A 26,787-nucleotide genomic window follows, 5' to 3' on the forward strand; every position below is an offset into this window, starting at 1 on the left:
ATCCTAGTTTTATGAAGAAACCGCATCTCAGAAGTGTGTCCTGGAGTACTGGGTAGTATCAAGCTTTGAAATAGATCTGACCTGATTTTGAGTCCTGGCTCTGTCGCTCAGGTGGTATGACCTTTCTCAGTTTCCTCTTCTTTAAGTGAGAAAAACACTAGTCGCTACCCCTACAGTTGTGAGGATAGAATGGGTAATAAATCTAAAATACCTGGCACAGTGCCCAGCACATAATAAGCATTCAAAACTGTCATCTGCCTATCATCTATCTGTCATCTGTCTATTATCTATCATCTATCTATCATCTATCTATTATCTATCATCTACTTATTATCTATTTATCTAGCTATCTATCATCTATCATCTATTATCTATTTATCTAGCTATCTATTATCTATCAATTATCTATTTATCTAGCTACCTATTATCTATCTGTCATCTATCTATTATCTATTTATCTATCTATTATCTATCTATCTTCTATCTATATCTATCTATCATCATCTATCTATCATCTATCTATCTATCTTCATCAAAATCCTCATCATTTGTTTAGTCAAACCAATAGTTAGGGGCAGAATTGGGACCGAGGCCATATGAATACCAGTCAAAGTTTTTTCCCAAGACAACCACCGTATTTGCCATTCATGTATTCACCACATATTATGGGGTAGCTCAGGGGGGCTCTAGTTATTTAAGTGTTTTTCTTAATCTCAGCTGAAACCTGCTTCCCTGTAACTTCCACAAGTGGTACCAGTTTTGGCCACTGGGGACCACACACCAAATCTGCTTTCTCTGCAGTTTTTCACACAGTGTTTGAAGAAATCTATTGTAGGTCTACTAAGTCTTCTTTTATCCAACCTAAACAACACTGGTGCCTTAGATTCTTTCTTATAGGACCCAGTTTCCAGGTCTTTTTCCATTCTGGTCACCCTCTACTTTGTCAATGTTTTTCTTTTCTTTCGTTTTCTTCCTTCCTTTCTTTTTTTTTTTTGTTTTTGGTAGGTTGTTTGTCAATGTTTTTCTTAATGGGACTTGGACATAGTACCCTGGCTGGGGTTGGGCTGTATAGAGTCCCCTGGGGCACCAAACAGCTCAACAGTACACTTCCCACCTATTCATCAAGTTCCTGCTTTGGGTCAGGTGTTGTGTCAGGTCTGTAGGACGATAAAGGTAGGTCAGCCATTGTCCTTGACCTCCAACCATGCACAATCTCATAAGCACTACTAACTATGAACAAAGTGGGAATGATTTCCTCTGCTTGGCTGGTTCAGGGAAGATTCCAAAGAAGAAGAGGTTTGAATTGGGGGTTGGAAGAATGAGTAGGAGTTGGCCAGACAGAGACTTGGGAGTGAGAAGGGAATTTCAGGTAAGGGGGAAGAGTGAAAACGTGGCTGCTTCTTCCCTGTAAGGCAGAGTGGCGTGGGGGAGGGGGGAGGAAAATAGCCCCAAGGTGAGAAGATAGCAGAGGAGTGCTGGGTTTGTCACCTGCGGGGCAGCGTGCCAGGTCTCAGCGCTGTCTGCAGCATCTGTGGGCTGGTCTCCCTCCTGGCCAGAGGCCCCCAGGCTTGAGGACATACGCATTGTCAGCTGTGTCTGCCCAGAGGCTTCAGTGTGTTTTCCGTGGGCTGGGACAGCAGCCTTAGAGACAGAGAGAGAGAAAGCCAGACCTACTGTAAGGGCCCTGGGAATTCCTGAGCATGCTCTTTCCACCCAGCTCTGCTGCCTTGCCCGTCTCCCCACTGCCCGCCGGATACGGTACAAACCAGTCAGACTGGCATCCAAAGCTTTCCAGCTTAGCTCCCAGGATTCCTCTCCCGCCTCAGGTCCGACGGCTTCCACATGCTGCCCTTCCCCGATCCCAGCCAGGTTGGTCTTGTCATGGTCTCTTGCTTACATCTTTCTTGCACACCTTTCCTGCACACTGCTCCCTGCCTGCCATGCTCTTCCTACCTCATCCCAATACCCAGCTCCAGCCCCACCTCCTCCAGGATGCCCCGCCTCCTCACTTGACTCCTTCAAGGCACAGGAATTCCTCTCTCCTCTGTCTCTTGGGAGCCTCATTTGGAACTTAGCCCTCATTTGCTGGTATTAAAGCGGCTTTTGCTGCCGTGATGCTCACCTTCCCCACTAGAGGACGAGCCCTCTGAGGGCAAATGTTTAGTTGTCTGTTCCTATCTGGCATTAGGCCTGGCCCAGGGCTTTGTCTTAACTCTCCTGGCAGTCAGGGAAGGCCCCAGTGAGGAGGTGGCATTTGAGCAGGACCAGCTTTAAGCTCAAGGTCATTCACTGGACAGACAAGAGTGGAAAGGGTTTCTAGAAAGAAGGAATAGCGTGTGTAAGGGAAATGACAAGGGAAACCTCAGAGAAGTTACCTAATCTCTTCACTTAGAAAATAGTAAGTGGGACTTCCCTGGTGGTGCAGTGGTTAGGAATCTGCCTGCCAAAGCAGGGAACATGGGTTCGATCCCTGGTCTGGGAAGATCCCACATGCCATGGAGCAACTAAGCCCGTGTGCCACACTACTGAGCCCACACACCACAACTACTGAGCCCACACGCCACAACTACTGCAGCCTGCGTGCCTAGAGCCGTGCTCTGCAACAAGAGAAGCCACCGCAATGAGAAGCCCCTGCACCGCAACAAAGAGTAGCTCCTGCTCTCTGCGACTAAAGAAAGCCTGCGCTCAGCAATGAAGATGCCACACAGCCAAAATATAAAAATAAAAATAATTTAAAAAAATAAAGTGAAAAAAAAAGAAAATAGTAAGTGCTTAATAAATGTCCATTTCCTCCCCTACCCAGTCCCTAGACACGTTTGGTGAAAGAGACATACTGACGGAGCTCATGTTGGCTCAGGACTGCTTTCCCTGGAGGCTGAGCTGCTGTTTTGGACTCAGAGCCCTTTCCTGAGGCCCAGGTGTGGCAGGGTCTGCTTTGAAATGGATAGGAAAGTTTAACCTAAGCTCACCAAATGAAGCAGAGACACTTAAGGTCTAAGACCAGGAACCTCATCTCCCAGGCAGCTTGCAGCCCTAAATCTTATATGGAAAAGGTCACCTTTGTAGGAAACACTCAGATGCACCGAGACACAGAAGCCCAAGGGGATACAGGCTGGCACACAGACACAGACACGTCCTGATAAGTCCAGACACGCATGCCAGAGATACACCCACACCCACTAGGACAGGAATATGTACATGTGGGCAAACGTGGACACCCACTTACAGGCGTTTACACACAGGATAGACGCATACACAGAGCCACCGATAAACATACATGCCACATACACATAGAGACCCAGACCCAGACCCAGACACCCCCGCCACCCACAAATGCCAGAGGCACAACGAGACCTCCACGGACCTTCCCAGGCACGCTGAGACCCACGCAGGAATCTGCACCCAAAACCAACAGCTTCTTCCTTCCTCTCTCTTGCCTCAGGCTTCCAACTGCCTTCACAGAGTGGGGAGTGGGCAGTGTCCTCCCACACTCTCAGTTCTGGGAGTTTCTACCCAATTCCTTGACCCTGGTCTCTTGCTGGTGAGCCCAGATTCTTCTCTCAATGGCGTCCCAAGTAGCTTTCTCAGCAGCTGCTGTTTTAACCCAAGATGAGCCCCTTCTATTCCAAGGGCTTCCTCTCCTCCTCTGCTTTCCTCGGCCAACTTCTCATTCATTTTTTTTTAAGCTCTTTATTGGAATGTAATTGCTTTACACTCTTGTACCAGTTTTTGAGGTACACCAAAGTGAATCAGCTGTATTTAGACATATATCTCCATATTCCCTCCCTCCCGCGACTCCCTCCCACCCTCCCTGTCCTGGCCCTCTAAAGCATCACCCATCGTCGAGTTGATCTCCCTTTGTTATACAGCAACTTCCCACTAGCTATCTATTTTACATTTGGTAGTGTATCTATGTCTATGCTACTCTCTCACTTCGTCCCAGCTTCCCCTTTGCCCCCCATCCCCCAGCCCCATGTCTGCCAGTCCATTCTCTACATCCGCATCTTTATTCTTGCCCTGTCACTGGGTTCATTAGTACCATTTTTCATTCATTTTTCCTTAATAACTTACCCAATATATACATTACTAATAAGAAAAAAATCAAATTGTACACTTTAAATATATACAGTTTATCGTCTGTCAATTATATCTCAATAAAAGTTCTTTAAAAAATTCCCAGACTTCCTAGGTTGCGCAGTGGTTAAGAATCCACCTGTCAATTCAGGAGACACTGGTTCGAGCCCTGCTCTAGGAAGATTCCACATGCCGGGGACCAACTAAGCCCATGTGCCACAACTACTGAGCCTGTGCTCTAGAGCCCGTGAGCCACAACTATTGAGCCCATGTGCCGCAACTATTGAAGCCCAAGTGCCTAGAGCCTGTGCTCCACAACAAGAGAAGCCACTACAATGAGGAGCCCGTGCACCACAATGAAGAGTAGCTCCCGCTCTCAGCAACTAGGGAAAGCCCGTGTGCAGCAATGAAGACCCAACGCAGCCAATAAATAAAATAATTTTAAAAAAATTGCCAAAGAAAAAAAACAATAGATTGTGTGGAATTTAAATACACTTTTAAATTAGGTCATTTGGCTTTCCAAGAGAATAATCATTCAGTAAATGAAATTCAATAAATATCTTTTGAGTTTGGGGGAGAAAAAAAAAACTTCCCCAGCAATCTTACCTGCTGTAGCTACTCCACACCAGGCAGGGAGGGCATTCGGAGCTGAATGAGACATCCTTAAAGATTTCACTTTCCTTCCTATCTTGGTATCAGCCAGCTGGCAGTGATTCTCAGATACCATCTCCCCCAGCACCCACGTCACAAGCCGGAAGCAAGGCCCAGAGACCCCTGCCTGATGTCATTCAGCCATCTGGCAAGAGAGCCAGCATTTGAATCCCAGGCTCTGATCCTACCCATGGTTTCTTCCACTTCCCAGTCCTGCCTGCCACGCGTTGGAGGCTACCCCTCATTTCTCTCTCCCTCGGATGTTCAGTTTCCCACTTTGCCTTCCTGCCTTTGGTTACTCTGCCAGCAAGTCTCCTGCCTGACCACTCCTCTGCCAGCACAACCGGGCTGTGCCCGCCGCGCCACATACCGGAAGCTGATCTGCTTCCAGCAGGGGAGCCAAGGAAGGTGTGCCCGGGAGAGGAAGATTTACCTCCACAGCCAAAGGCCATGCAGGCTGGGAGAAGAGGGGTCACTAATCAATTAGCCAGGAAACTCCATGCAGAGCTACGGAGGCCTCTGCGCCCACTGGCCCCGTGAGGACCGCTCTGCTCTCACCAGCATGGCTTCTTCTCTCCTACCCTGCCAAAGAGACTGAGCGGGAGAGGGGAATGCAGGGGTCTGGGAGCCCAGGACTGGGACAGACACTCCTGTACATGGTGACACCTGTGCTGGCCCCGTGTGCTCAGAGGATGCTATCACTCCTCTGCCTCCTTTTTTTTTAAAAAATAAATTTATTTATTTATTGGCTGCGTTGGGTCTTCGTTGCTGCACGTGGGCTTTCTCTAGTTGCGGCAAGTGGAGGCTACTCTTCACTGTGGTGAGTGGGCTTCTCATTGTGGGGGCTTCTCTTGTTTTGGAGCACAGGCTCTAGGCACGTGGGCTTCAGTAGCTGCAGCATATGGGCTCAACAGTTGCAGCTCACGGGCTCTAGAGCACAGGCTCAGTAGTTGTGGCACACGGGCTTAGTTGCTCCATGGCATGTGGTATCTTCCTGGGGCAGGGATGAACCCATGTCCCCTGCATTGGCAGGCGGATTCTTAACCATTGCACCTCCTAGGAAGTCCCCTCCTCGGCCTCCTTTTGAGGGGGCACTAATGGTCTGAGAGGGGCAGGGCTTGTGGACAATCACACAGCCAGGAGACCCTGGTCTCTTCTCCCTGGCGGTACCTACGCGGAGCTGCAACCATCACCCCTAAACCTGCCACCTCACTGTGATTCCTCTGCCCAGAGAAGAGCTCTTTCTTCTGAACCCATCGTGAAGAGAGTGGTGAAGTGGAGCTGGGGACCTCCATGCCCAGTTTCCCATCATGGGCCCCAGGACTTCTTCCCTGAGTCCCAGGCAGCAGCCCCAGAGGTCCCATCTAACCTGGAAGCCCAGGGAGGCAGGAGGGGCTGGAAGTGCTGGCACATTCACCCCAGGAAAGCAGATCATGGGACACGTGTGGGGCTGCTGCTGCGGAACGTCAAAGATGCTGCTCTCCGTAATCCCACAGCCCAGCTCGGAGACACCAGGGCCTCAGCCCTGACCCGCTGGGGCCTGGCTGAGATGGTTTCTGCTCCTGGTTCTGAAGCTTATGAGTGTCTTGTCCTTCTCACCGGCCTGGCAAAGCAGCCTTCCCGCATCTGGTGGGTCCGAATTCCCAGGCTGATCAATTTCTCCTGAGGACCGTCTCCATCTTTCTCTCTCATCTGCCTGTCCTCCACCTGGAGTGCCTTTAACACTCGCGGGACCGATAGCCACATCTCAGGGGATGAGCCTCTCCATCTCGACTGTTCATTCATTCGAAAACACTGCTCGGGGTCCGTGGGGGTGCTGGCCCTGCTGGGCTCCGAGGAGAGTCAGAGACGTCTTGGAATGCGTGAGGAACCCCGGGCAAGTCTCTTCTCCCTTCTGGGTCCGTTTCCTTTTTGGTAGATGGACAGAGGTGAACTGACAGAGTCTGATGATCCCTTCATGATGTAGGATGGAACGTTCTGAGGTTGCACCCTGAGTGGTTAACATGCAGGTCAGGGAGAGAAGACGTGGGTGCAGGAAGTACAAGGGCGGGCAGTAAAGGCCTGGGGGGCTCGGAATAGAAGCCATGCCTGCGGCTCGGGGTGTTCAGGGAGCACTTCTGGAAGTGGACCTTAAATGGAGCAGAGGGATGGCAGGACTTGGGGGTGTGGGAGCCCAGTGTGGGCAGATCAACGTGTCTGGGAAACACAGTTTACACAGGGAAATAGAAGGGAGGGAAAGCCTGCCTGTGGAAGCTTCCAGTAAGGGAGCAGGCCCATGCATCCACTTCCCTGGGACACCCTCATCATCCTGTCCTCACCAGCTGTGAAGTTACTCAAAGTTTCTGTACCGCAGTGTCTCACCTGTAAGATAGGAAAATAGTAGAACCTGCTCCATGGGGTGCTACATGGACCAGATGAGGTAACGAACCTAGAACAGTGCCCAGCACGCAGCAACCACAAGCTGCAGGTCGGCTGTCACTCTCATCACCCTGCTGCGTGCCAGGGCTTTTAGGTTCCTGACCTGGATTTTTTTTTTTTTTTAAAGAAGCCACTTTGAATCTTTCCATTCCCCTGATAAACATGAAATGGCTATTGGGCAACAATAAAGAGGCGCTATCTTCATGTTGCTAGCAGCTTTCAAATAGATTTGGGGATACCGACTAATGTCCGAAGAATAGCATTGTTAGAGCACATGGTCACACGTGGTTCTACCTTGTGTGTTCTTACTGTTAACCAACACCAAGTACCACTACCAATGGAAACATGGTTACCACAGAAAAGTGGCAATAACTAAAACAAGGGGATTCTTTAGAGACCTGCTAACTTTAAATACATAAGGCATGCTTTTTCTTTTCAAAATTTTTTTATTATGGTGAAATACACAGAACATAAAATTGACCATCTTAACCATTTTAAGTGTACAGTTTAGTGGTATTAAGTACTGCTTCCCTTTTCAAATTTATTTTTTTCTTATAAAAATTAAAAGGTATTCTTGTTTTTTTTTTTCTCTTCCTTACCTTTAAAATTTCTTTATTGACTTTTTTCTTTGCCTATTCTAAGGATAATATATGCTTGTTATAATGAATGAAAAGTGCAGAGAAAAAAAAAATCATGTCTCCTGACCTCTTTCCATATCCTATCTCTACAAGGTGATCAGTGTTGACAGGCGGGCTCCACACCTTTTTGCAGCTCATACAAACTTACATCTATCATCTATCTATCCATCTATCTATCTATCATCTATCTATTATCTATCTACCTATCTATCATCTATCTATCATCATATATTCATCCACACATACACACATATAAAGTTTTTCAAAGAATACTTTTTTAGCATAAAGAAAACACAGGAAATATATAAGGATGTTGGCAAAAGATTTTATATTCTAGCAAAACAAATATTTTTATTTGTATTTCTTTCTTTCTAATACGCACATAATGCTGAACATTTTTCCCTTTTCCTTTTCAACCACGATTCTTAAGTTAAAAAGAAAATAAACTACGTGGTATTCATGCTAATGACCGCATGTTTCAATGCAGTGGACATGCCACAAGTTATTTAATCATTGTGGTAATTTTGAACAAATAGTTAAGGGAGGTATGTCAACTTAGGCCTTTTTTCTTCCTTGAAACTTTGCTAAGACCCCAGAGTAAAAATCCAGGGTCAAAGAGGTGAACATTTCTGTGACTGCTGACAAATGCGGAGAAGAATTTTATCGAGCAAGCTTTTCACTAATTACACAGCCATCAGCAATGGCCTGAATGTGCCTTCTCCCCACTGTGAAATACTATTATGATTTTTAGTATTAATTTTTCTTTTCTTGCTTTTTTGCTTCTGTGGAAAATACAACTTTGTTTTCATTTCCTTTGACTGCTAAATACATTTCTCTACCATCGAGCACATGAGGTGTAGCTGTGCTCATGGCTTTACCTGCCTGTTTCTAGTAGAGTGTAGCCAACTCTGAACTGGGGTCTTGGTCTGTCTTGGGCCTTGCATCTAAAAAGCAGTAATCTATAAAACAAGACGTCTAATCTTTGCATTTTTTTCTTTAGTGTAAACCATTTAAAATAACTTCTATTTTTATATTACGATAGTTATAATTCTCAGACAAATGAATATAAACAAAATGAATATCATCAGGTTTTGCATTGGTTTGAATTGACTTGTGATTTCCAAATATGTACCATGCCACATGAACACAGGAAGAAGTATGTATATAATATTTTAAAATATTTATATTATAATTTAATAATATATTATAATAATATAAATATTTTTGTTTTAAAACACTTATATACTAATATTTATAACAATATATACTACTTATTTTATGTTTCTATTTTATAAAAATAAATGTGTTTTTCATATTTCACACTCTATGCACAATTATTAGCATTGTTACTATTTTGTAAAGAGGGTATCACGTTAGTTTATGTTAATCTTATTTAGGTAAATAGAAAGATGCTGAAATCGTAAATGCTATTTATGAAGGATCAGAGGCCTAACTGGACTTCTTTGTATTTAGAAAGAGTATAGATTCAGAGTCTGGAGGAAGAACCTCAGATGCCAGGTCAAGTCTTTCCACACAACTGGACATCTGATTCCAACTTGAGAAGTATGTCCGAGTCACCTTCCAAGAGTATGGACTCAGGCTGAATTTTCACCGTGGATTCTTTTTAAGGACCTTTCATGTTCTGAGAAGTTTATATGCAACTGGAAATGCTTCAGAGCAAGAATTTATATTGAATAATTTCTTGTCTTAGAATGTGTGTAAAAATGGAATTAGGAATGTTGGTTTAATATTGTAATGTATTGCTAAATTAAGAACAGACTTTGTTATGAATAAACCTAGAAGACTTTGTTAAAATAATATAGGCATTATAGTTCTGAGCTATGACAATGGTGTAATTTGTAAATGTGCCCTGGGTCAAAAATTTTACATGAGTGTTGAACTGTCTTCTTAAGTCAATCTTTATATCTTCTGGCTCTCATGATTCTAAATAAGTTAAATCCAACATTTTAGAGTATGAAGGCCTGCTTCCAAAACTGCTATTTTAAGTAAGAGTTGTTTGAGTCACCCATGACCGTATAGTAAAGTATTAGTATTAGTATCTCTGAAACTCATAGCACAAAGCATACTATCAGGCGTAGAAAACATGCAATATAGAAATCAAGACTTCTTGGAGAGCAGACCCTACAGAAATTATATCAATTTGCCAAAAATTGTGAGAGTTTTCCTAATGGAAACAAGTTGTTTTTTGTTGTCAATCGCAATATTTGAGAATATAATCTCACAGGAAAAGAATAAAATGGGAGTCATCTGGAAAAGACACATTAAGAAAGAAAATCCAACAGGTAGGATTAAACTTGTTTTTAAGAATTCACATCACTTTAAAATTTAGGGTCTCCCCTGGTGGCACAGTGGTTAAGAATCCACCTGCCAATGCAGGGAACAGGGTTCAGGCCCTGGTCCAGGAAGATCCCACATACCACGGAGCAACTAAGCCCGTGCGCCACAACTACTGAGCCTGCGCTCTAGAGCCTGAGAGCCACAACTACTGAGCCCATGTGCTGCAACTACTGAAGACCGAGTGCCTGGAGCCCGTGTTCCGCAACAAGAGAAGCCACTGCAATTAGAAGCATGCACACCACAGCAAAGAGTAGCCCCTGCTCACAGTTACTAGAGAAAAGCCCGAGCAGCAATGAAGACCCAAGGCAGCCAATAATAAATAAATAAATTTATTTAAAAACTTTAAATGTGAAGGAGAAGGCAAGGTGTAAACGAGAATAAAATCAAATCATGTAACTGAACAACGTCAGGTCCTCACAAACATGCTCAGGATGGGGAGATCTTCGACATGCCATTTTATTTAGAACTGATAGAGAAGGGTACATTTGAAACCACAAACATGAAAGATGTAAAATGGAGAGAGAAAACATGTTACTTCAGAAAGAACACACCTAAGTAGTTAAATGTAATGAAAAAGTTTACTAGATGGTTAAAGACACCCTAAGACAGAGACGTTGGGTTGAATTCTGTCTCTGAGAATTATCTGGGAAACCAATCCAAATTGATAGGATAGATCATTTATTCATTCACCCACCCACTCACTCATTCATTCAACCAACAAATATTTACTGAGTACCTACCTTATGCTAGGAACTATTGTGGACATTGGAGACATTGCAGGCAAAAAGAAGACCATAATCGTGCCCCCAGAGAGCTTACATTATTTTCACCATGAGATTTTATTTTATTCCTTTATTTTAAAAAATTTTTATTTAGTTACTTATGTATTCATTGACTGCATTGGGTCTTCATTGCTGTGTGCGGGCTTTCTCTAGTTGTGGTGAGGTGAGCGGCGGCTACTCTTCATTGTGGTGCGTGGGCTTCTCATTGCGGTGGCTTCTCTTGTTGTGGAGCACGGGATCTAGGTGCTTGGGCTTCAGTAGTTGTGGCTCGTGTGCTTAGTTGCTCTGTGACATGTGGGATCTTCCTGGACCAGGGCTTGAACCCATATCCACTGCATTGTCAGGAGGACTCTTAACCACTGTGCCACCAGGGAAGTCCTATTTTATTCCTTTATGAAGAAGCAAAAATAGAGGAATATGGTCAATACATTGGATGTAGCTTGAACTGTCCTCTCCATGAACTTTGAAGTAAATTTGTCCTCTGAGAGTTAAACCAGTAAAATCCACACACACATTATATGCTCAGCCACATGTTGAAGTAAATGAAGAGACTGGCTGTAAACTGCCTTTGAAGAATTTTGAAAAACTTCCAACTAAATCAAGGTGACCTAGGGGTAATCTCAGGAAGGCAGGATTGTAAGTGGCTTTAACTTACTAAGTAAAAGCTAATTAGCTGCAGTAAACCCTATTGGGAGAAAAATGGTAAGAAGAGAAAAAAATAAGGGGGGGGGGTGGAGCTCTGCACCTTTGTGGAGATCGTCTGCTCAAGATGAACCTCACTGCCATGACCCACACCTTCCTCATATTGTGTCTTTCCTCCTGCTCTTCGGTGTCATCCCTGACATTTTCTGTGATCTGGAACCCTGATGAAAGTATTTTTCACTGACATGCATTTGATAAGCTTGTTCTCTTGCTCTTGGAGGAGTAATTATTTTAGACCTTTTATTTCTTATTTTTGATTTACTGAGATATAATTCATATATAGTAAAACGCATAGGTCAGTAAGTTCTATAAATTCTGACAAAATGTATACACCCATGTTATCATCCTCCAAATCAAGAGATGGAATATTTCCATTTTCCCTTTTGCTAATCATCCCCTGCTTTGGCAACTACTAATCTGACTTCTATCATCATAGATTTACCTCTTCATTGACTTCATATAAATGGAATCATACAGTATATAGACAGTATGCACTCTTCTGGGTTTGGCTTCTTTTTCTCAATATAATATTTTTGCAACTCATCTATATTGTTACATGTGTTAGTAGTTTGTTCCTTTTTTATTGCTGAATAGTATTCATTTGTAGGATTTACAGTTATTTTTTTCTTATCAGTTCTCCAATTGATTAATGTTTAAGTTATGTCCAGATTTTGGCAATTATGAATAAAGCTTCTATGAGCATTCTCATGTTAGTCTTCTTGTGGACATGGGTTTTCATTTCTCTTAGATATGCATTTAGGAATAGAACTGCTGGGTCAAAAGGTAGATATATGTTTAACTTTCTTAGAAACTGCCAAACAGTTATCTAGAATGGTTGTATGAATTTACACTCCCACTGGTGATGTTTGAAAGTTCCAGTTGCTCCACAGCCTTGTCAACACTTCGTATTGCCAATCGTTTAATTTTAGCCATTCTAGCAGCTCTCTTAAATCTTGATATCTCTATCTGTATTGTCTCAGCTATCCTTAGAGTCTTCTTTTCCTAAGAGAGGCAGTGATGACCCTCACCTTGCTGTCATCTCCCTGGTCTGTGGGATCATACAGAAGGAGAGACCCAGCAGCCACTGACCTGTACACACTAAACCCTTTCATCTAACGCCTCAGGAACAAAAGCATGAAAACTCTCTAGGGATAACTCTTAAGGCCAACATCTCCTTCTCATGGGCTCAATGAGGTGAGAAAGAATGTGGGCTCAGTAAGGAAGATAGAGAAAAAAACAGACAAAATGGGCAATAACAATAATAATACTAGTAGTAGTTACTCCTTATTGAACGCCTATCAGGCACCATATTTGTTGCACATATATATTGTCATTTAATATTCCTAACAGCTCCATGAAGTCAGGCATTGTTTTATTCATTTTATAGATGACAAAACTGCAGATGAGACATAAATGGCCAGAAGTTGCAAAGCTTGTAAATAGAAGATTCAGGACTTGCACTGGGTCTTTCTGACCCTGAAGGGGTGGCCCTGTCACAGTTGTCTCCCAGAGACTGCCTTCTGTGGATTAGTATTCAAATTTCCTAGAACCTCCACTAGCTGACTGGCTAGTGGGGGAAACATGCGACCCACTAATGCCCTGGACATGAGATGGGCTCCTTCACCTGACGCATCCAAAGCTTACCAAGCTCCACTTAAGCTACAATAATCCTCTGGAAAAAGCTTGTGCAGCCCAGCTTTCTTGCTTCAAACTAAGCTATAAGTCCTCATAGCACAGTCCCTGAGATTCTGGGCTTAGCGAGGGTGGAAGAAGTATATTGAACTACCAGGATGAAGATGAAAGTGAGAACATCAGCATAGTGGTCATCCTAAGTCCATTCTCCATTTCTAACAGTGCTATGATTTCCCTTTGGGGAGTTACTTCATCCCATTGTATGCGATCCTGGTTGGAGGCAATAAATCCATGCACCCTGCCTTTGCACTATATTGAATTGGAGGCATTATTGGAGGGTCCTTTCCTCAAACCTTTTCTTTTCCCACTTCATCTTTGGGACTGTGACTCTTGTGTGGACATACACAAGGACTGAAGGACGACTAGGGTCATTTATTCCAATGGTGGTGCCCAGGAGAGATACTCAAGGACTTCCTGTTTTCAAGAACCCCCGAGGCTGAGTCCTATTTGATACTATGATCTACCCCATATCATTTCAATAAATTTTCCTTTTTGCATGAGTAAACGAGTGATTTCTGTTGAGTGTAGTTAAAGAAATGGTGGCAGAGACGGTAGGGATTTCTTAGCCTCCCCTGCACTTGCGCGGGGGCTGTGAGCAGAAGCGCTGTGTGTCACTTCCGGTTTGATTCAGTGACGAGCTTATGCACCTTCTCCATCCCTCTTTCCTGCAGCAGTGACTTCAGAGGTGTTGGGTTCCAGATTCAAAATGGTAGAGCCTCTGTCAACGTGGGTCCTTGAATATGGGGCGCAGAGCTTTCCTGCCCTATGGACATACAGCATGAATGAGAAGCAAACCTTGTTGTATTCATTCACCGAGATTTTGAAATTAATTGTCACCTAGAACTCAACGTTAATTGATAGGAACGAAATGAGACAAATTCAGTGCTGTGGCTTCTGACACATTCACATGCAACCACTTGCCTTTGTCTCAATTTCTGTCTCTTTCTCCTCCAACAAAAAATACTGCTTCACCTAGAAATGCCTGGATCATCAAATCTAAGTTATGTTTTTCTGTTCACTCCTGCATTTTATGTTTGCCTTTGTAAGCTTTGTGTAGTGAGAGATTCCATCAATTTTAGTTTTTGTATCACCCCAGCATACTTCATCTAGATCCTGGAACAATGAATATTTATAGGATAAATTGTCAAATTCATAGAGACAGAAAGCAAAACAATGACTGCCCGTGGCTGGGGGAGGGGAAACGGGGAGTTAGTGTTTACTGGGTACAGAGTTTCAGTTGGAGAAGATGAAAAAGTTCTGGAGATGGATGATAGGGATGATTGCACAATACTATGAATATACTTAATGCCCCTGAAGTATACACTTAAAAGTGGTTAAAATGGTAAATTTTATGTTATCTCCATTGTACCACAATTTTTTTTTAAAGCATCAAATAGCTAACAGGCTAGTGGAGCTTTGCCCAGAAGAGGTCAGGGAGTGGACCAGATTACTGTGTGTACTTTGAGTAAGTTTTTCTAATCACTCTATGCCTTGACATGTCTGTATATTTATGAGTGAAATAATGATACCAACCACTTGAAATTATTCTTTGCGTGTGTGAAGAAGAAATGAAGTAATGTATGTGAAGTGCTTAGTGCAGAGCTTGGCACAAAATCGAGATTCAGTAAATGTTAGCCATAATAAAAATCAATATATTATTAACAATAATAATTATATCATAAAAATGCAAGCATTGGATGTTATACTATATTACATTAATAATAATACATTACTGTTTTATTTTCCATCTCCTTAGAGAGCTCGAGAAGGAAAACACAAATTTGCTAGATTTTGCTTGACTTTTGCTTGATTTCCTACTCCAGAGTCCTTGATAGGACCACTTCAACACACAATTTTTTTTCCAGCTCTTTATTGGAGTATAATTGCTTTGCACTGTTGTGCCAGTTTCTGCTGTACCACAAAGTGAGTCAGCTGTATTTGTACATATATCCCCATATCCCCTCCCTCTTGAGTCTCTCTCCCACCCTCTACCCCACCCCTCTAGGTCATCACCCATCATCGAGTTGATCTCCCTGTGTTATGCAGCAGCTTTCCATTAACACACAATTTGCTTTAATCTTCAAAGTATATAAAGTGTTAACAAAGTAGGTTTTGGGAGATTAACTTCTTAATTGAGACTCTGACTATCCCAGAACACCTGAGCCCAATATCACAAGCAGATTTCCTTTTTGCCTTCCTCATCCACCTCTCTGACCATGACCACACGCACCCCATTCCAACCTGTCTGAGCAGAGGGTCTTAGACTTTGTACCACCGTATATTCTTGGAATGAGACTGTCCTCAGACTTGGGAAAAGAGAAAAGAATAGGAGACTAGGAGAAAGTGTAAGACAAGGAGAAGATGGAACTTTGCCTGCAACTGCAGGAATGATGAGATGGATCTGAATTTGCATAATTTAACATACTTTTTCAGTGACTGAGCTGAGAATGTGGAAGTCAAAGGAGGTGCTCCTTTCAGGTCTGAGTTGATGGACTGCCGCACAAAGCCTGTATGTCTGTAAGCAGAACCCTAGCGGAAGTCAGGATTTTGTAAAGCTTTCCAGAAAGCCTCCGTTTTGTGGAGGACTTAGAACCCACCCTCGCTGTGGTCTTTGAAAGCTTGAAAGTTCAAGGCAGTTTTACCTGGATCTCTAAACTAGGAGGGCCCCAGCTGACATCTGACAACCAATTTTCCAACGTTCACTACATAAAAGAGAATGTATATGTTCGTTATACCGCAGTAACACTGGGAAGAAAAGAATGGAAGGTAGTGTACTGAAATGACAATAGTAGGATTATAGTTATTTTCTTCTTTGTATTTTAAAAATAACAGCCTTTTGGGTTCTGGTTCAAGGTAGTGATGTAGGAAGAATCTGAACTCTCTCCTCCCACAGACACACTGAATCTGCAGCTTCAGATGGAACAATTTCCTCTAAAAACAATAGCCCTCATTTCCCACAATGGCTTTTAAATACTAAATAATCTATGGACACTTAATGAGACGAGGACAGAAACTTCGCACATGTTCCTATTATTGACTAGTTGATCCTGGTGGAGCCAATAAAAGATTTACATATAGTTTGACAAAATTCACTGATGGGAATTTAAACTTGGCTGACAGGGCTCGGTGATACCCATCCCGAATACGGACTCACCATTTGCCCACAAGAGGTTTGTAGTAGACCCAGCAGTTCCTGCCTATGTGATGTCTTGGGAACACTCAAGGTCAAAGTTTTAAAATCCTGGGACAGGGAAAATCAGGACGCTCTAAAATAATAACTCTATCTCATAGAGTTTACAAAAGAGGGCTACAAAAGAGATGTAAAATGAATGTAAAGGCATGGAAAGTGTCAAATAGGGAAGCTAGCACAGAGCATGATAGCTTCCATTCCCAGACCTTCCCGAGGGCCATGCTCCCCTCCCGGGGGTCATGCAAAGCCCAAAGCTTGAGATTCTGACCTGAACAATCCTGAGAACCCAGAGGGCTTTCCCATATTGCTCTTGGGAGGCACTGTCAGTTTATCAGCTTATATCTCACCACCACCCCACCCCACCCCGGACCCCCTGAAGCCAGACCTGCACAGAAGCTTAGGGAACTCACCCTTGTTCCCATTGCTCTGGACTCCTGCAGACAAGGATCAACAAATGAAGGTTAGGGCTTCCCTGGTAGCACAGTGGTTAAGAATCCGCCTGCCAATGCAGGGGACACGGGTTCAATCCCTGGTACGGGAAGATACCATGGAGCAACTAAGCCCGTGTGCCACAGCTACTGAGCCCACATGCTACAACTACTGAAGGGCACGTGCCTAGAGCCTGTGCTCCACAACAAGAGAAGTCACCACAATGAGAAGCCTGTGCACTGCAACAAAGAAGTATCTCCTGCTCGCTGCAACTAGAGAAAGCCCATGTGCAGTAACAAAAACCCAACACAGCCAATAAATAAAAAATAAAAATAAAAAACCAAACAAACAAAAATGAAGGTTAGTAGACAGCTAGGAGGGAGAGCCAAGCTGAATACTCTAAATACATGGCTCTCATTGGAACAGATTTAATGGAGGACACAGGAAAGTGCTTAAAAGTTCTTTTCATTAAAAAATTTTGCCTGCACCATGCAGCAGGTGGGATCCTAATTCCCCGACCAGGAATGGAGCCTGTGCTCCCTGCAGTGGAAGTGCAGAGTCTCAACCACTGGACCACCAGGGAATTTCCATAAAGTTCTAAGGCATGTTCTATTTGAGATCCTGAAAGATGTTGTTTTGTTAAACCAAGAGAAGGTTGCAAAGAAAGGGGTTCAAAAACAAAGTTCTTGGGGAAACCCCCTCTTCAAATTTTAAAATTAAGAATTAGGGTTATCACTGTAGATAACTGAATTAAGACTCTAGAACCAACTTCTAGAACTTTAGCATTTTTAACTTTACCGACTTTACCATCCTTGACCAAGAAATAGAGAAGGCTGCCGATTAGAAAAGACTTTATTTTAGGTCTTAGGAATTACAATTCAGGAGATGCAGATTTGGGTAAAATGAAAGAGTGTTCCAGGGAGGGGAAAGAGTCAGGGGCTTATGAAAGTAAAAGCCATAAGGTTGTTAAAATTGTCTGGCAAGAATTATGATTGACTCTGATGCAAGAAAATATTTGTCCTTAAGTGTTAGATTGTTATGAGTTATTTAGGGTAAGGGTCTGATAAGTATTTTGAGTTTCTAGAATATTGGGCAAATGTTCTGGATGCCTGCATTAAGACAATAAATGGTCAAAGTTCAGATTCCATCTGGGCTGTGAGGTTGATAAGTCGCACTTCTTCAATGGCCTCCTGGCTGCATTTTAGACAGCTCTATTAGCAATACAACTCCATTTTGATTTTCCTTTCACATCAGGCACATACGTCTTGTTTAAATGCGGAGGGGGTGGATGTTGGGGACGGGGGGGGGGGGGGTTTGCTGTGATTCTGAATTTCCAACACTTTCACATATGCAGATGCTGCTGGGCTGCAGACCATACTTTAAGTAGCAAGGTCTAGAAGATTTACAGAAAGGATTATAGAAAAACAAGAAGAAAAAAAAAAGAATTAGAAATGATCAATTAAAAGATATGGAGAAGACTATAATGGACCTTTTTTTTTTTTTTCCTACTTAGCATTCATTCTCTTTTAACTCTCTACCCTAGTTTCCTTTTGTGTTATTTTCCTCTCTTCCTCTGTGGACAGTTTTGATAAGTCTGACTCTCACTGCCAGATTCTTGCCTGGCTAAGGAATGGGCTCAGGATCTTAGCCCAGTTGGACACTCTCTCCTGGGGTCCACATATATATGGAACTCGTGTAATACATATTCTCTTTTCCTTAATACGCTTCCAAGGTTCTTCCAAGTATTCAGGTATTAGTTTAGTTTGAGGACCTAAGGCAAACAGACGGCCAGATATTTCTCCAGCAAAGATGGGTTTATTCGAGATCAGCAGAGAATTGCAGTTCAAGGTCTGCAACCATGGAGAGCCACGTGCAAGTCCCCACATGGCAACGGAAAGAGAGTATTTTTATAGTGGGTGGGGGAGGGGGAAGGAAGTTGGGAGGGCTGTAGCAAACAAAGAGTTCATTGCTTTTCATTAGCTGAGTCCTTGCCAGGTAAAAACAGGAGTCTTTCTTCTTCCTGTTGGGCTCTGCTATCGTCACAGGGTGAGAGAGCCCCCCCTTCTGGTCTCCCAACTCTATCTAGATGAGTTTTCTGTTTATAAATTCTTAACAAGTTCATGTTCATGGCTGTATTACACTCTATTGTATTAATACACAACAGAATGTTTTTCTATTCTACTGATGATGGATATTTGGGTTTTCTTTTTTTTTTAAGGACTTGTATTGAGATACAGTTAACATACAATAACCTGCATATATTTAGAGTGCACAATTTGGTATCCCAATCTCCCGATTCATTCCCCCCCAACCCTCCCTGCTTGATATTTGGGTTTTCAATGGGCGATCACAAATAATGCTTCTGTGAACATTCTTATGTATGTGCTTCTTGGTGCATTTGTCTTGGGTGTAAACCTAAGGAGTGACACTGCTGAGTCATAAAGTATGTACATTTTCATCTTTACTAGATACTGACACACTGCTCTCCAAAGATGTTGTAACAATTTGCCACCATAAATTAAGCCTTATAAACCAGTGGAGGTAGGGCAGGGAATGGAATATTCAATAGTGTTGAAGCAACTGATTGCTCATTTGAAATATAAAGACCACTTAGATGCATATATTACAGAATGTGCCAAAATAAATGCAGGATGGATTTAAGAGTTAAATACAAAGCTCAAAAATTTTTAAAGCTGAAGGGAACAGATAGGTGAATATTTTTCATAATTGTCAATGACAGGTATTCTAGGCATGTAAGCAATGGAAGGAGGCAAAAGATCCACAGATCGGACCACATAAACATTTTTTTAAATGTATGTCAAAAAGTTACCCAAACTAAAAGGCAAACAACAAACTTGGAGAGATATTTGCAGAAAAATACAAAATGGTTAATATATTTACCCTGTAAACATCTAATAGAAACCTGAAACAAACTGAAAGAGAAAAAGAAAAATATTGAAGTGAAAATACCGAGATCTCCCTGAATAAATAAGCCAAGAAGATAAAAGGCAATTTACAAGAGGGAAAAATGAAATCATGGTTAATAGACAGGAGAAAATACTCAGCTTCACTAATAAACAGAAAAAGCAAAGTAAAATTTTAATTTTTGCCTCTCAAATTAGAAATGATTAAAAATAATTAATATTTGTGATGATGGGGAAACGGACATGAACCATTTCTAAGTGGAGACTAAGCCATCACCTTTCTGTTGGCAGATAGTTTAACAATACGGATTAAGAGTCCTAAAATATTCACATCTCATATTAAAATACCCACTTGGGGAAAGCAGGGGAGGAGAGGTTGGGGTGGGATGATTGGGAGAGTGCGATCGCCATACACACATTACTAATAAGAAAAAAATTTTTTAATTTTACGCTTTAAATATATGCAGTTTATTGTATGTCAATTGTATCTCAATAAAAGTTCTTAAAGAAAAATTAGATAAATTGTAAAAAGACCAAAGTCATTTCAAGCTCTTAAAAAATAAATAAATAAAATAAAATACCCACTTCATAAAAGTAAAAAAAAACTATTATATATTTAGAAATAAACTTAAAGAACTTCCCTAGTGGTCCAGAGGTTAAGACTCTGTGCTTCCACTGCAAGGGGCATGGGTTTGAGCCCTGCTTGGGGAACTAGATCCCACATGCTACACACTGCAGCCAAAAACAAACAAACAAAATCAAACAAACAAAAACCCCCCAAAAACCCACTTAAAAATGTAGAAACTCATTTTTTTAAATCTTCAAAACTCTTCTTTAGAAATAACACTTGAATAAGTGGATAGACCATACCATGTCCCTGTCTAGAAAGATCCAATATTGTAAAGCTTTCAATTATCCCCAAATTATCTATAAATTCAACACAAGCTAATTAAAATCCCAATGGTAGAAGATTCCAGAGAGAAAAATGATTCCGTAGTTAAACTGGAGGAGAGAACATGTGAAACTAATCAACTACATTTGGGAAGAAAGAGAGTAATGACAACGTGATGTGAATATGAGCTTTCCAGAGCAGCATGTGCTTATATTCCAAAGCTACAGTGGTTGAAAGATTATGGCACAAGTACAGAATGGCAGAACAGAATATAAAATTCAGAAGCAGAAACAAGTGTACAAAAACATTTACTATTTGACAAAAGCATTCTTCAAGTTATTGGGAATAATCTTGAGAGCACGGGCTATAGAGTTAAAAAAAATAACATCGTATCCCTATGTCAAATCATGTACTAAAATTTTGGACGTAAAGATGTAAAACATAAAAATGTAAAAAACAGAATTATAAAATAAGTAGTAGAAAATATAGATGAGTATTTATGTAACTTTGAGATGGGGAAAATAATTTCAAGTATGGCAGCAAAGACAGAAGTCATAAAGCAAAATATTTATATACTTGACTAAAGAAAATAAAAGTGCGCATGTCAAAAAAACCATTAGCACTAATGAGAGACAAATGTAAATAAGGAAACTATTTGCAGCAAAGAGTTAATACTTGCACTGAAAGCAGAAGAGAAGAAACCTTCACAATCAAAGAAATGCAAACAAAAATAGTAATTGAAAATAGGGGTTATCACATTGTAAAGACTGGTTTAAATGATAATACCTAGAGTTGGTTAAGGTTAGGAAAGTAGCCCTCTTGCACTGAATTGGCAGAAAAGTCAAACGGTACAATCCGCCTAGTTGATAATTTGTCAATATTCACAAATGTGTTGAAAATATGTATTGTACATGCATATGGTCTAATCAAGGAAATAGCTGTTTAAAGACATATAAAAGCTTTGCATTTCACAGTGGAAAACTGGAAATACTCTAAAGGGTCAAAAGAGGGTTGATTAAGGAAGGCCTGATGCAGTTACAAAATGATACAGCCATTACACACGATGGAGCAGGCTCATTTATTTAATATCGGTTTGAAAAACACCAGGCTGTGATGGGAGGAGGAGTAGGAGGTCAGGGGAGTTTTGGGGTGTGAAGAAGGGTGGAAGCACACAATGCCAAAAGTCAGACAAAAAGTGAGGAAATGGAAGCCAGTGTCTGCAGGGAGGCTGAGCCTCCTGCTCAGGCACCCTCCTTTTGAACACATCTTCCCTCTACTCACAACTTTGCTAATGAGTTTGGTTAACGATACTACTGAGACCATGCATCACCAATCGGCCTCCTCCACCCTCCTCTCTAAGGTCTGATTTCTTTCTCTCTAAAGCACCAAAAAGAAAGCAAATCATTTCTGCGCATCGCTTCCCTCTGGCCTTGTTAGCAGAGATGCAGAAGATAATCAGCAAATCCCCAGCCTCCCCTCAGCCACGTTATCCTGTGCTCTCATTTGGGAGCTAATTAGAGGATTCCGTTTGTGGAACTTACAAGGACGTCATTCCCATCCCGGTCCTGGCTGTCTCAGTGGGAGACTTTGTTAGGAAGGTGGACGGATGGGTGTGCCTCTGGAGGCCCTGCCGAGCTGGAGAAATTAGCGAAGTGCTTTGGGACCCAAGACATTAATTATGCTCCCTTCCAAGTGTCCACAGCGGGGCAGGGCAGCAGCTTCTATGGTTCTGAGTCTTTCACTAGTTCATTCAAGGGAAGTGAGGGCCAGCATGCTACAAAGGGCATGACACTGGCTGGGGAAGCCTGGAGTTTGGGCAGTAAGTTCCTGCTCTGGTCTTTATTAGAGAGAGGCCACAAACTCCTACTCAAAACCCAACGGAATACTAACATCTTCTACATTATACTTATCAACTAATTCTGCATTTCAATTCATTTAATCCTCAGAACAATGATTGGAAGTGCACGTTATGATTCCCATTTCATAGATGAGAAAACTGGGGCCCACAGAGAGGAACTGACCTGTCCAGGGTCACATCACTAACAAGCAGCAGTGCCAGCCCAGAAGCCAGGTCTCCCAGTTTCTCAGTCCGATGCTGCCTTGGCCACAGCTGATTAATGCAACAAGGCGTGTGGGCTTCTCAGCTTCCTGCCGGGCACATGCAGGATGCTTGCTTTGTATTTGCTTTTCCTTATATCCTGGCCTGGGCAACGACCTGTAAATACCAAATAAAGGTCTGAAGTCTTTTAGGGCCCCGATGTCATTATCTCCTCAGATCCTACAAACATAAACTCTGAAAGCAAGGGTAGATATTTTCTGGCTGTGTTCCAAGATTCCTTCCCAAGTTCACTTCTTTTGGTTTCAATTATCACTGCCTCTCAGGCCATCATATCTCTGCCTGGCCCACTGCTACCACCTCTAATCTGGGCATCTCTCCAGTTGCTGCAGAACAAGAAACAACTTTTACTCATTAGAGCTCCACTGTGCATGAATTATTCCTGGGCTTGTACCCTTGCTCTCAACCTTATCATTTGTCCATTTCATTTAATGGTCCTTTATTTCCCCCTCACCTTTGGCATCCTGGGGTAGGCGTGGAGTCTGAGTATTTATCATATAATAGGTGAATGAAAAAAAAGTCCAAGATATATGGAAGGGACTAATTTTATAGATAAAGGAATTGACGGCTTAGAAAGTTCACGTAGCCTGAAGTAGAAGAGGCTGTGTTAGAATGCAGGTCTCCGAGTGTCCTGAGGCTCTCTTCGCTCAACTGCACCACCTTTGTCATTTCTGAGACTCATTGTACCAAGAGTCCGTGTCACTCTGCTTAGTGCAGAATTCTTTGGTGATTTACTAGAGGCAGGCAGGGAGGGAGGCAAAGATACTGGGCTAGGAGTCAGCACTTGGAGGGTGGCCTTTGGAAAATCACTTAGCTTCTCCCTCTCTCTCTTTTTTTTTTTTAATCTGTGAAGTGAATATAATAAAAGCTGGACTTCTTACTTTCTAATCCTGGCCCTGGTTGTGGGTGCTATTCCACTGTACGGATGCAATATTCAAGTGAGAACACAGATTTCAAAGTGCTTTGTAAACGCTGCTATGTGCTAATAGTATAATGAGAAATCGTACTACTTATATAATTCTCTTGAGTTCTAACACTGTCTTTATCTGTGTCGCACATATGGTGGGCCTCTAGGTCAGCTGTCCCCAAACTTTTTGGTACCAGGGGCCTTTTTTGTGGGAGGCAATTTTTCCAAGGGCCGGGGTGGGGGATGGTTTCAGGATGATTCGAGAACATTACATTTATTGTGCACTTTATTTCTATTCTTATTATATCAGCTCCACCTCTGATCATCAGGCATTAGGTCCCAGGGGTTGGGGACCCATGCTGTAGATGGTGGGATGGATGTGGGGGAAGGAAGCATTGTGAAGATGTTTCTGAGGACTTCTCCAAGTAGGCATATAGAGATGCCTGTGGTGTATAAAATGACATCTGCTGAGCCTGGCAGATGGGTCCTGGGTGTCCTCAAAAAGTTCACAGGTGTGTTGCAGACTGCCAACAACTGGAACAAGTTTCTTTAGATGTGAGCTATCTGAAGTCAGGCTTGCTGGACCAAAATATCTCTAGAAATTTCTTTTAGCTCCAGGAGTCCATGAACCTCTATCTGCCACACAGGGAATTATGAAAAGTCTACATGAGCCCCACAAAGGTTAGGCACTACATTTGACTGGAATTACATTAAAAAGATTCAAAACTAGGCAACAGAGCAAGAGTGTTGGAGGGAGGGGTGTTAGTGCTGGTGTAAGATCAGCGTTGGTGTGGAATGGAGGGTGAAATTTGAATTTTCAGGGCCAGGAGATGGGAGGAGGGGGAAAGATCCACTGGGAATATTTCCTAGGATAGAGATGGTTGGATTTAGCTCTTGACTCAGAAGAGGAGGCATGGACAAGATGACCAATAACTGTCTCTCCTGAGCCTCTGAAAGTTGATCAAGTGAACCCGGTGGCCTTATATTGGATGAACAAGCCAACTTACTATTTTTTCTCAAAGATGAGGATGACAGAGAACACGTTGAAGGCTGGAGACAAAACACTACCGTCAATTGATTTTACTCCCCCCACTCCCCATATTCACCAATAGCACTTATTTGTTTGTTTTTTAGATTACAGAATTCAGTGAGAAACTTCAAATAAGAGTAAATGGAGTAGAAACTGAAAGTCCTTCTGCATTTCGCGCCCCCCTGCTCGGTCCCATTCCCCTCTGCAGTGGGAATCACGGACGAAAACTGGGGGTTGTTCCCCAGGACTTTTTTGCCTGATACACATTACGTCACCTCATCACCACCTTCTAAATTTAGCAATAGGTGCCGTACATCTTTTCATGTCAATACATTCACTCTTCTTTTAAAACAAAAATATGTTTTATTAAAATGATTTATACCACACATGAATTACTCATATTTGCATAGCAGAGGTCAAAACTATTCACTTCAGGACATCACTTAAAGAAAGACAAACACTTTGTCATAACTTGTGAGCACTCATCTATTATTATTATTATTACACCACCCGTGTAATGTGCTCCAAACGGAATGGATCCCATTCTTGGATGTTACAAGATTTCGGACCTTGGTGCTCCAAGCTCCAATTAGCTTTTGCTAATTAAACAATCTCTTTCATTCCTTTGCAAGAGGGAGACACTTTTCTGGCTCTAGCTTCAGGTGGTTTCTCTTCGTTTTGGGGAGAAATGACATCGTAGTTCACACAAAATCAGGAAAGCTTCCTCCTGTTAGTCAAACTCAATGACTGTCTACTTCCTCACAAGAAAGCTTCTCGCTCTTTTTTTTTTTTCCTTTCATATCTTTATATCTTGGATTTAGGGCATATTGAAAACATCTAACTGATTCACTGACCTCCCATGCAGAACACACGTTTCCTGCTGTAGGTCAGGCTCTCTGTTAGTTAATGGAAGATTAACTAATAGAAGGCAAGATTGCCTTATGCGCTCAGCACTGTGCTGTGTGTCTGGAGGACACAATATAATAGAAAACATGGTCCTCGTCTTTAATCTAGTCGGAGAGAGCAAAAAACAAGCTGCAAGGCATACAGAAAAGATTATGACGGTGTCTTTCTTGCTGTGCAGGGCACACTCTTTCAGAGGAGATTATGAACAGTGAATAAAAGTGAAGTGATGGAGTCTTGGCGGAGAGTCACCGCGATTTCCTGCTTCAGCAGTGCTTGGACAGACACCAGCACTCGTCCCCCTCTCCGGTGGGCCGCTCAGAGCCTGCCTTTGCCATCACCTCCCAGCGCCCTCCGACCACCCAAGGTCCCCGCCGCCGGCACCGCCTCTGCTCAGCCGCCCGCAGGACCACCGCGTCCCCCTCACAGGTGCGCCAGAACTACCACCAGGACTCGGAGGCTGCCATCCACCACCGGATCAACCTGGAGCTCTACGCCTCCTACGTCTACCTGTCCAGATCATACTATTTTGACCGCGATGATGTGGTTTTGAAGAACTTTGCCGTATACTTTCTTCACCAATCTCGTGAAGAAAGGGAACATGCTGAGAAACTGATGAAGCTGCAGAACCAATGGGGTGGCCAAATCCTCCTTCAGGATGTCAAGAAACCAGACCGTGACGACTGGGAGAATGAGCTGAATGCAACGGAATGTGCGCTATACTTGGGAAAAAACGTCAATCAGGAACTACTGGAACTGCACAAACTGGCCACTGACAAAAATGACCCCCATTTGTGTGACTTCATTGAGACTCATTACCTGAATGAGCAGGTGAAATCCATCAAAGAACTGGGTGACCACCTAACCAACTTGTGCAAGATAGGGGCTCCCGGATCCGGCACGGCAGAGTATCTCTTTGACAAGCACACACTGGGAAACAGTGACAGCAAGAGCTAAGCCTTAGGCTGGCTTCCCGTAGCCACTGGGGTGACGTCCCTGCTCACCAAGGCAGTGCGTGCATGTTTGGGTTACCTTTACCTTTTCTATAAGTTGTACCAAAACATCTACAAGTTCTTTCCTT

The 26,787-nt window shown here is 42.7% G+C and overlaps 1 protein-coding gene across 1 annotated transcript; it reads left to right on the forward strand.

The window, feature by feature from the left end:
• Window positions 1-1,204: 1,204 nt before the first annotated feature.
• On the forward strand, window positions 1,205-26,663 carry LOC130839544 (uncharacterized). Its single transcript, XM_057713803.1, has 4 exons — window positions 1,205-1,369; window positions 5,957-6,354; window positions 6,439-6,601; window positions 25,953-26,663. Exons 1-4 carry the CDS (start codon window positions 1,205-1,207, stop codon window positions 26,661-26,663), a joined length of 1,437 nt encoding a protein of 478 aa, XP_057569786.1.
• Window positions 26,664-26,787: the final 124 nt, after the last annotated feature.

The sequence above is a fragment of the Hippopotamus amphibius genome, chromosome 17 (genome assembly GCF_030028045.1).
Source record: "Hippopotamus amphibius kiboko isolate mHipAmp2 chromosome 17, mHipAmp2.hap2, whole genome shotgun sequence".
Taxonomy (NCBI): Eukaryota; Metazoa; Chordata; class Mammalia; order Artiodactyla; family Hippopotamidae; genus Hippopotamus; species Hippopotamus amphibius.

Bases quoted from the DNA above. Each gene is read 5' to 3' on its own strand.
- LOC130839544 (XM_057713803.1), top strand. From the start codon at position 1,205: ATGCACAATCTCATAAGCACTACTAACTATGAACAAAGTGGGAATGAT. The intron at 6,355-6,438 runs GTGGGTCCGAAT...CTCCACCTGGAG, and splicing joins AAGCAGCCTTCCCGCATCTG to TGCCTTTAACACTCGCGGGA. The intron at 6,602-25,952 runs GCAAGTCTCTTC...GTCTTGGCGGAG, and splicing joins GAATGCGTGAGGAACCCCGG to AGTCACCGCGATTTCCTGCT.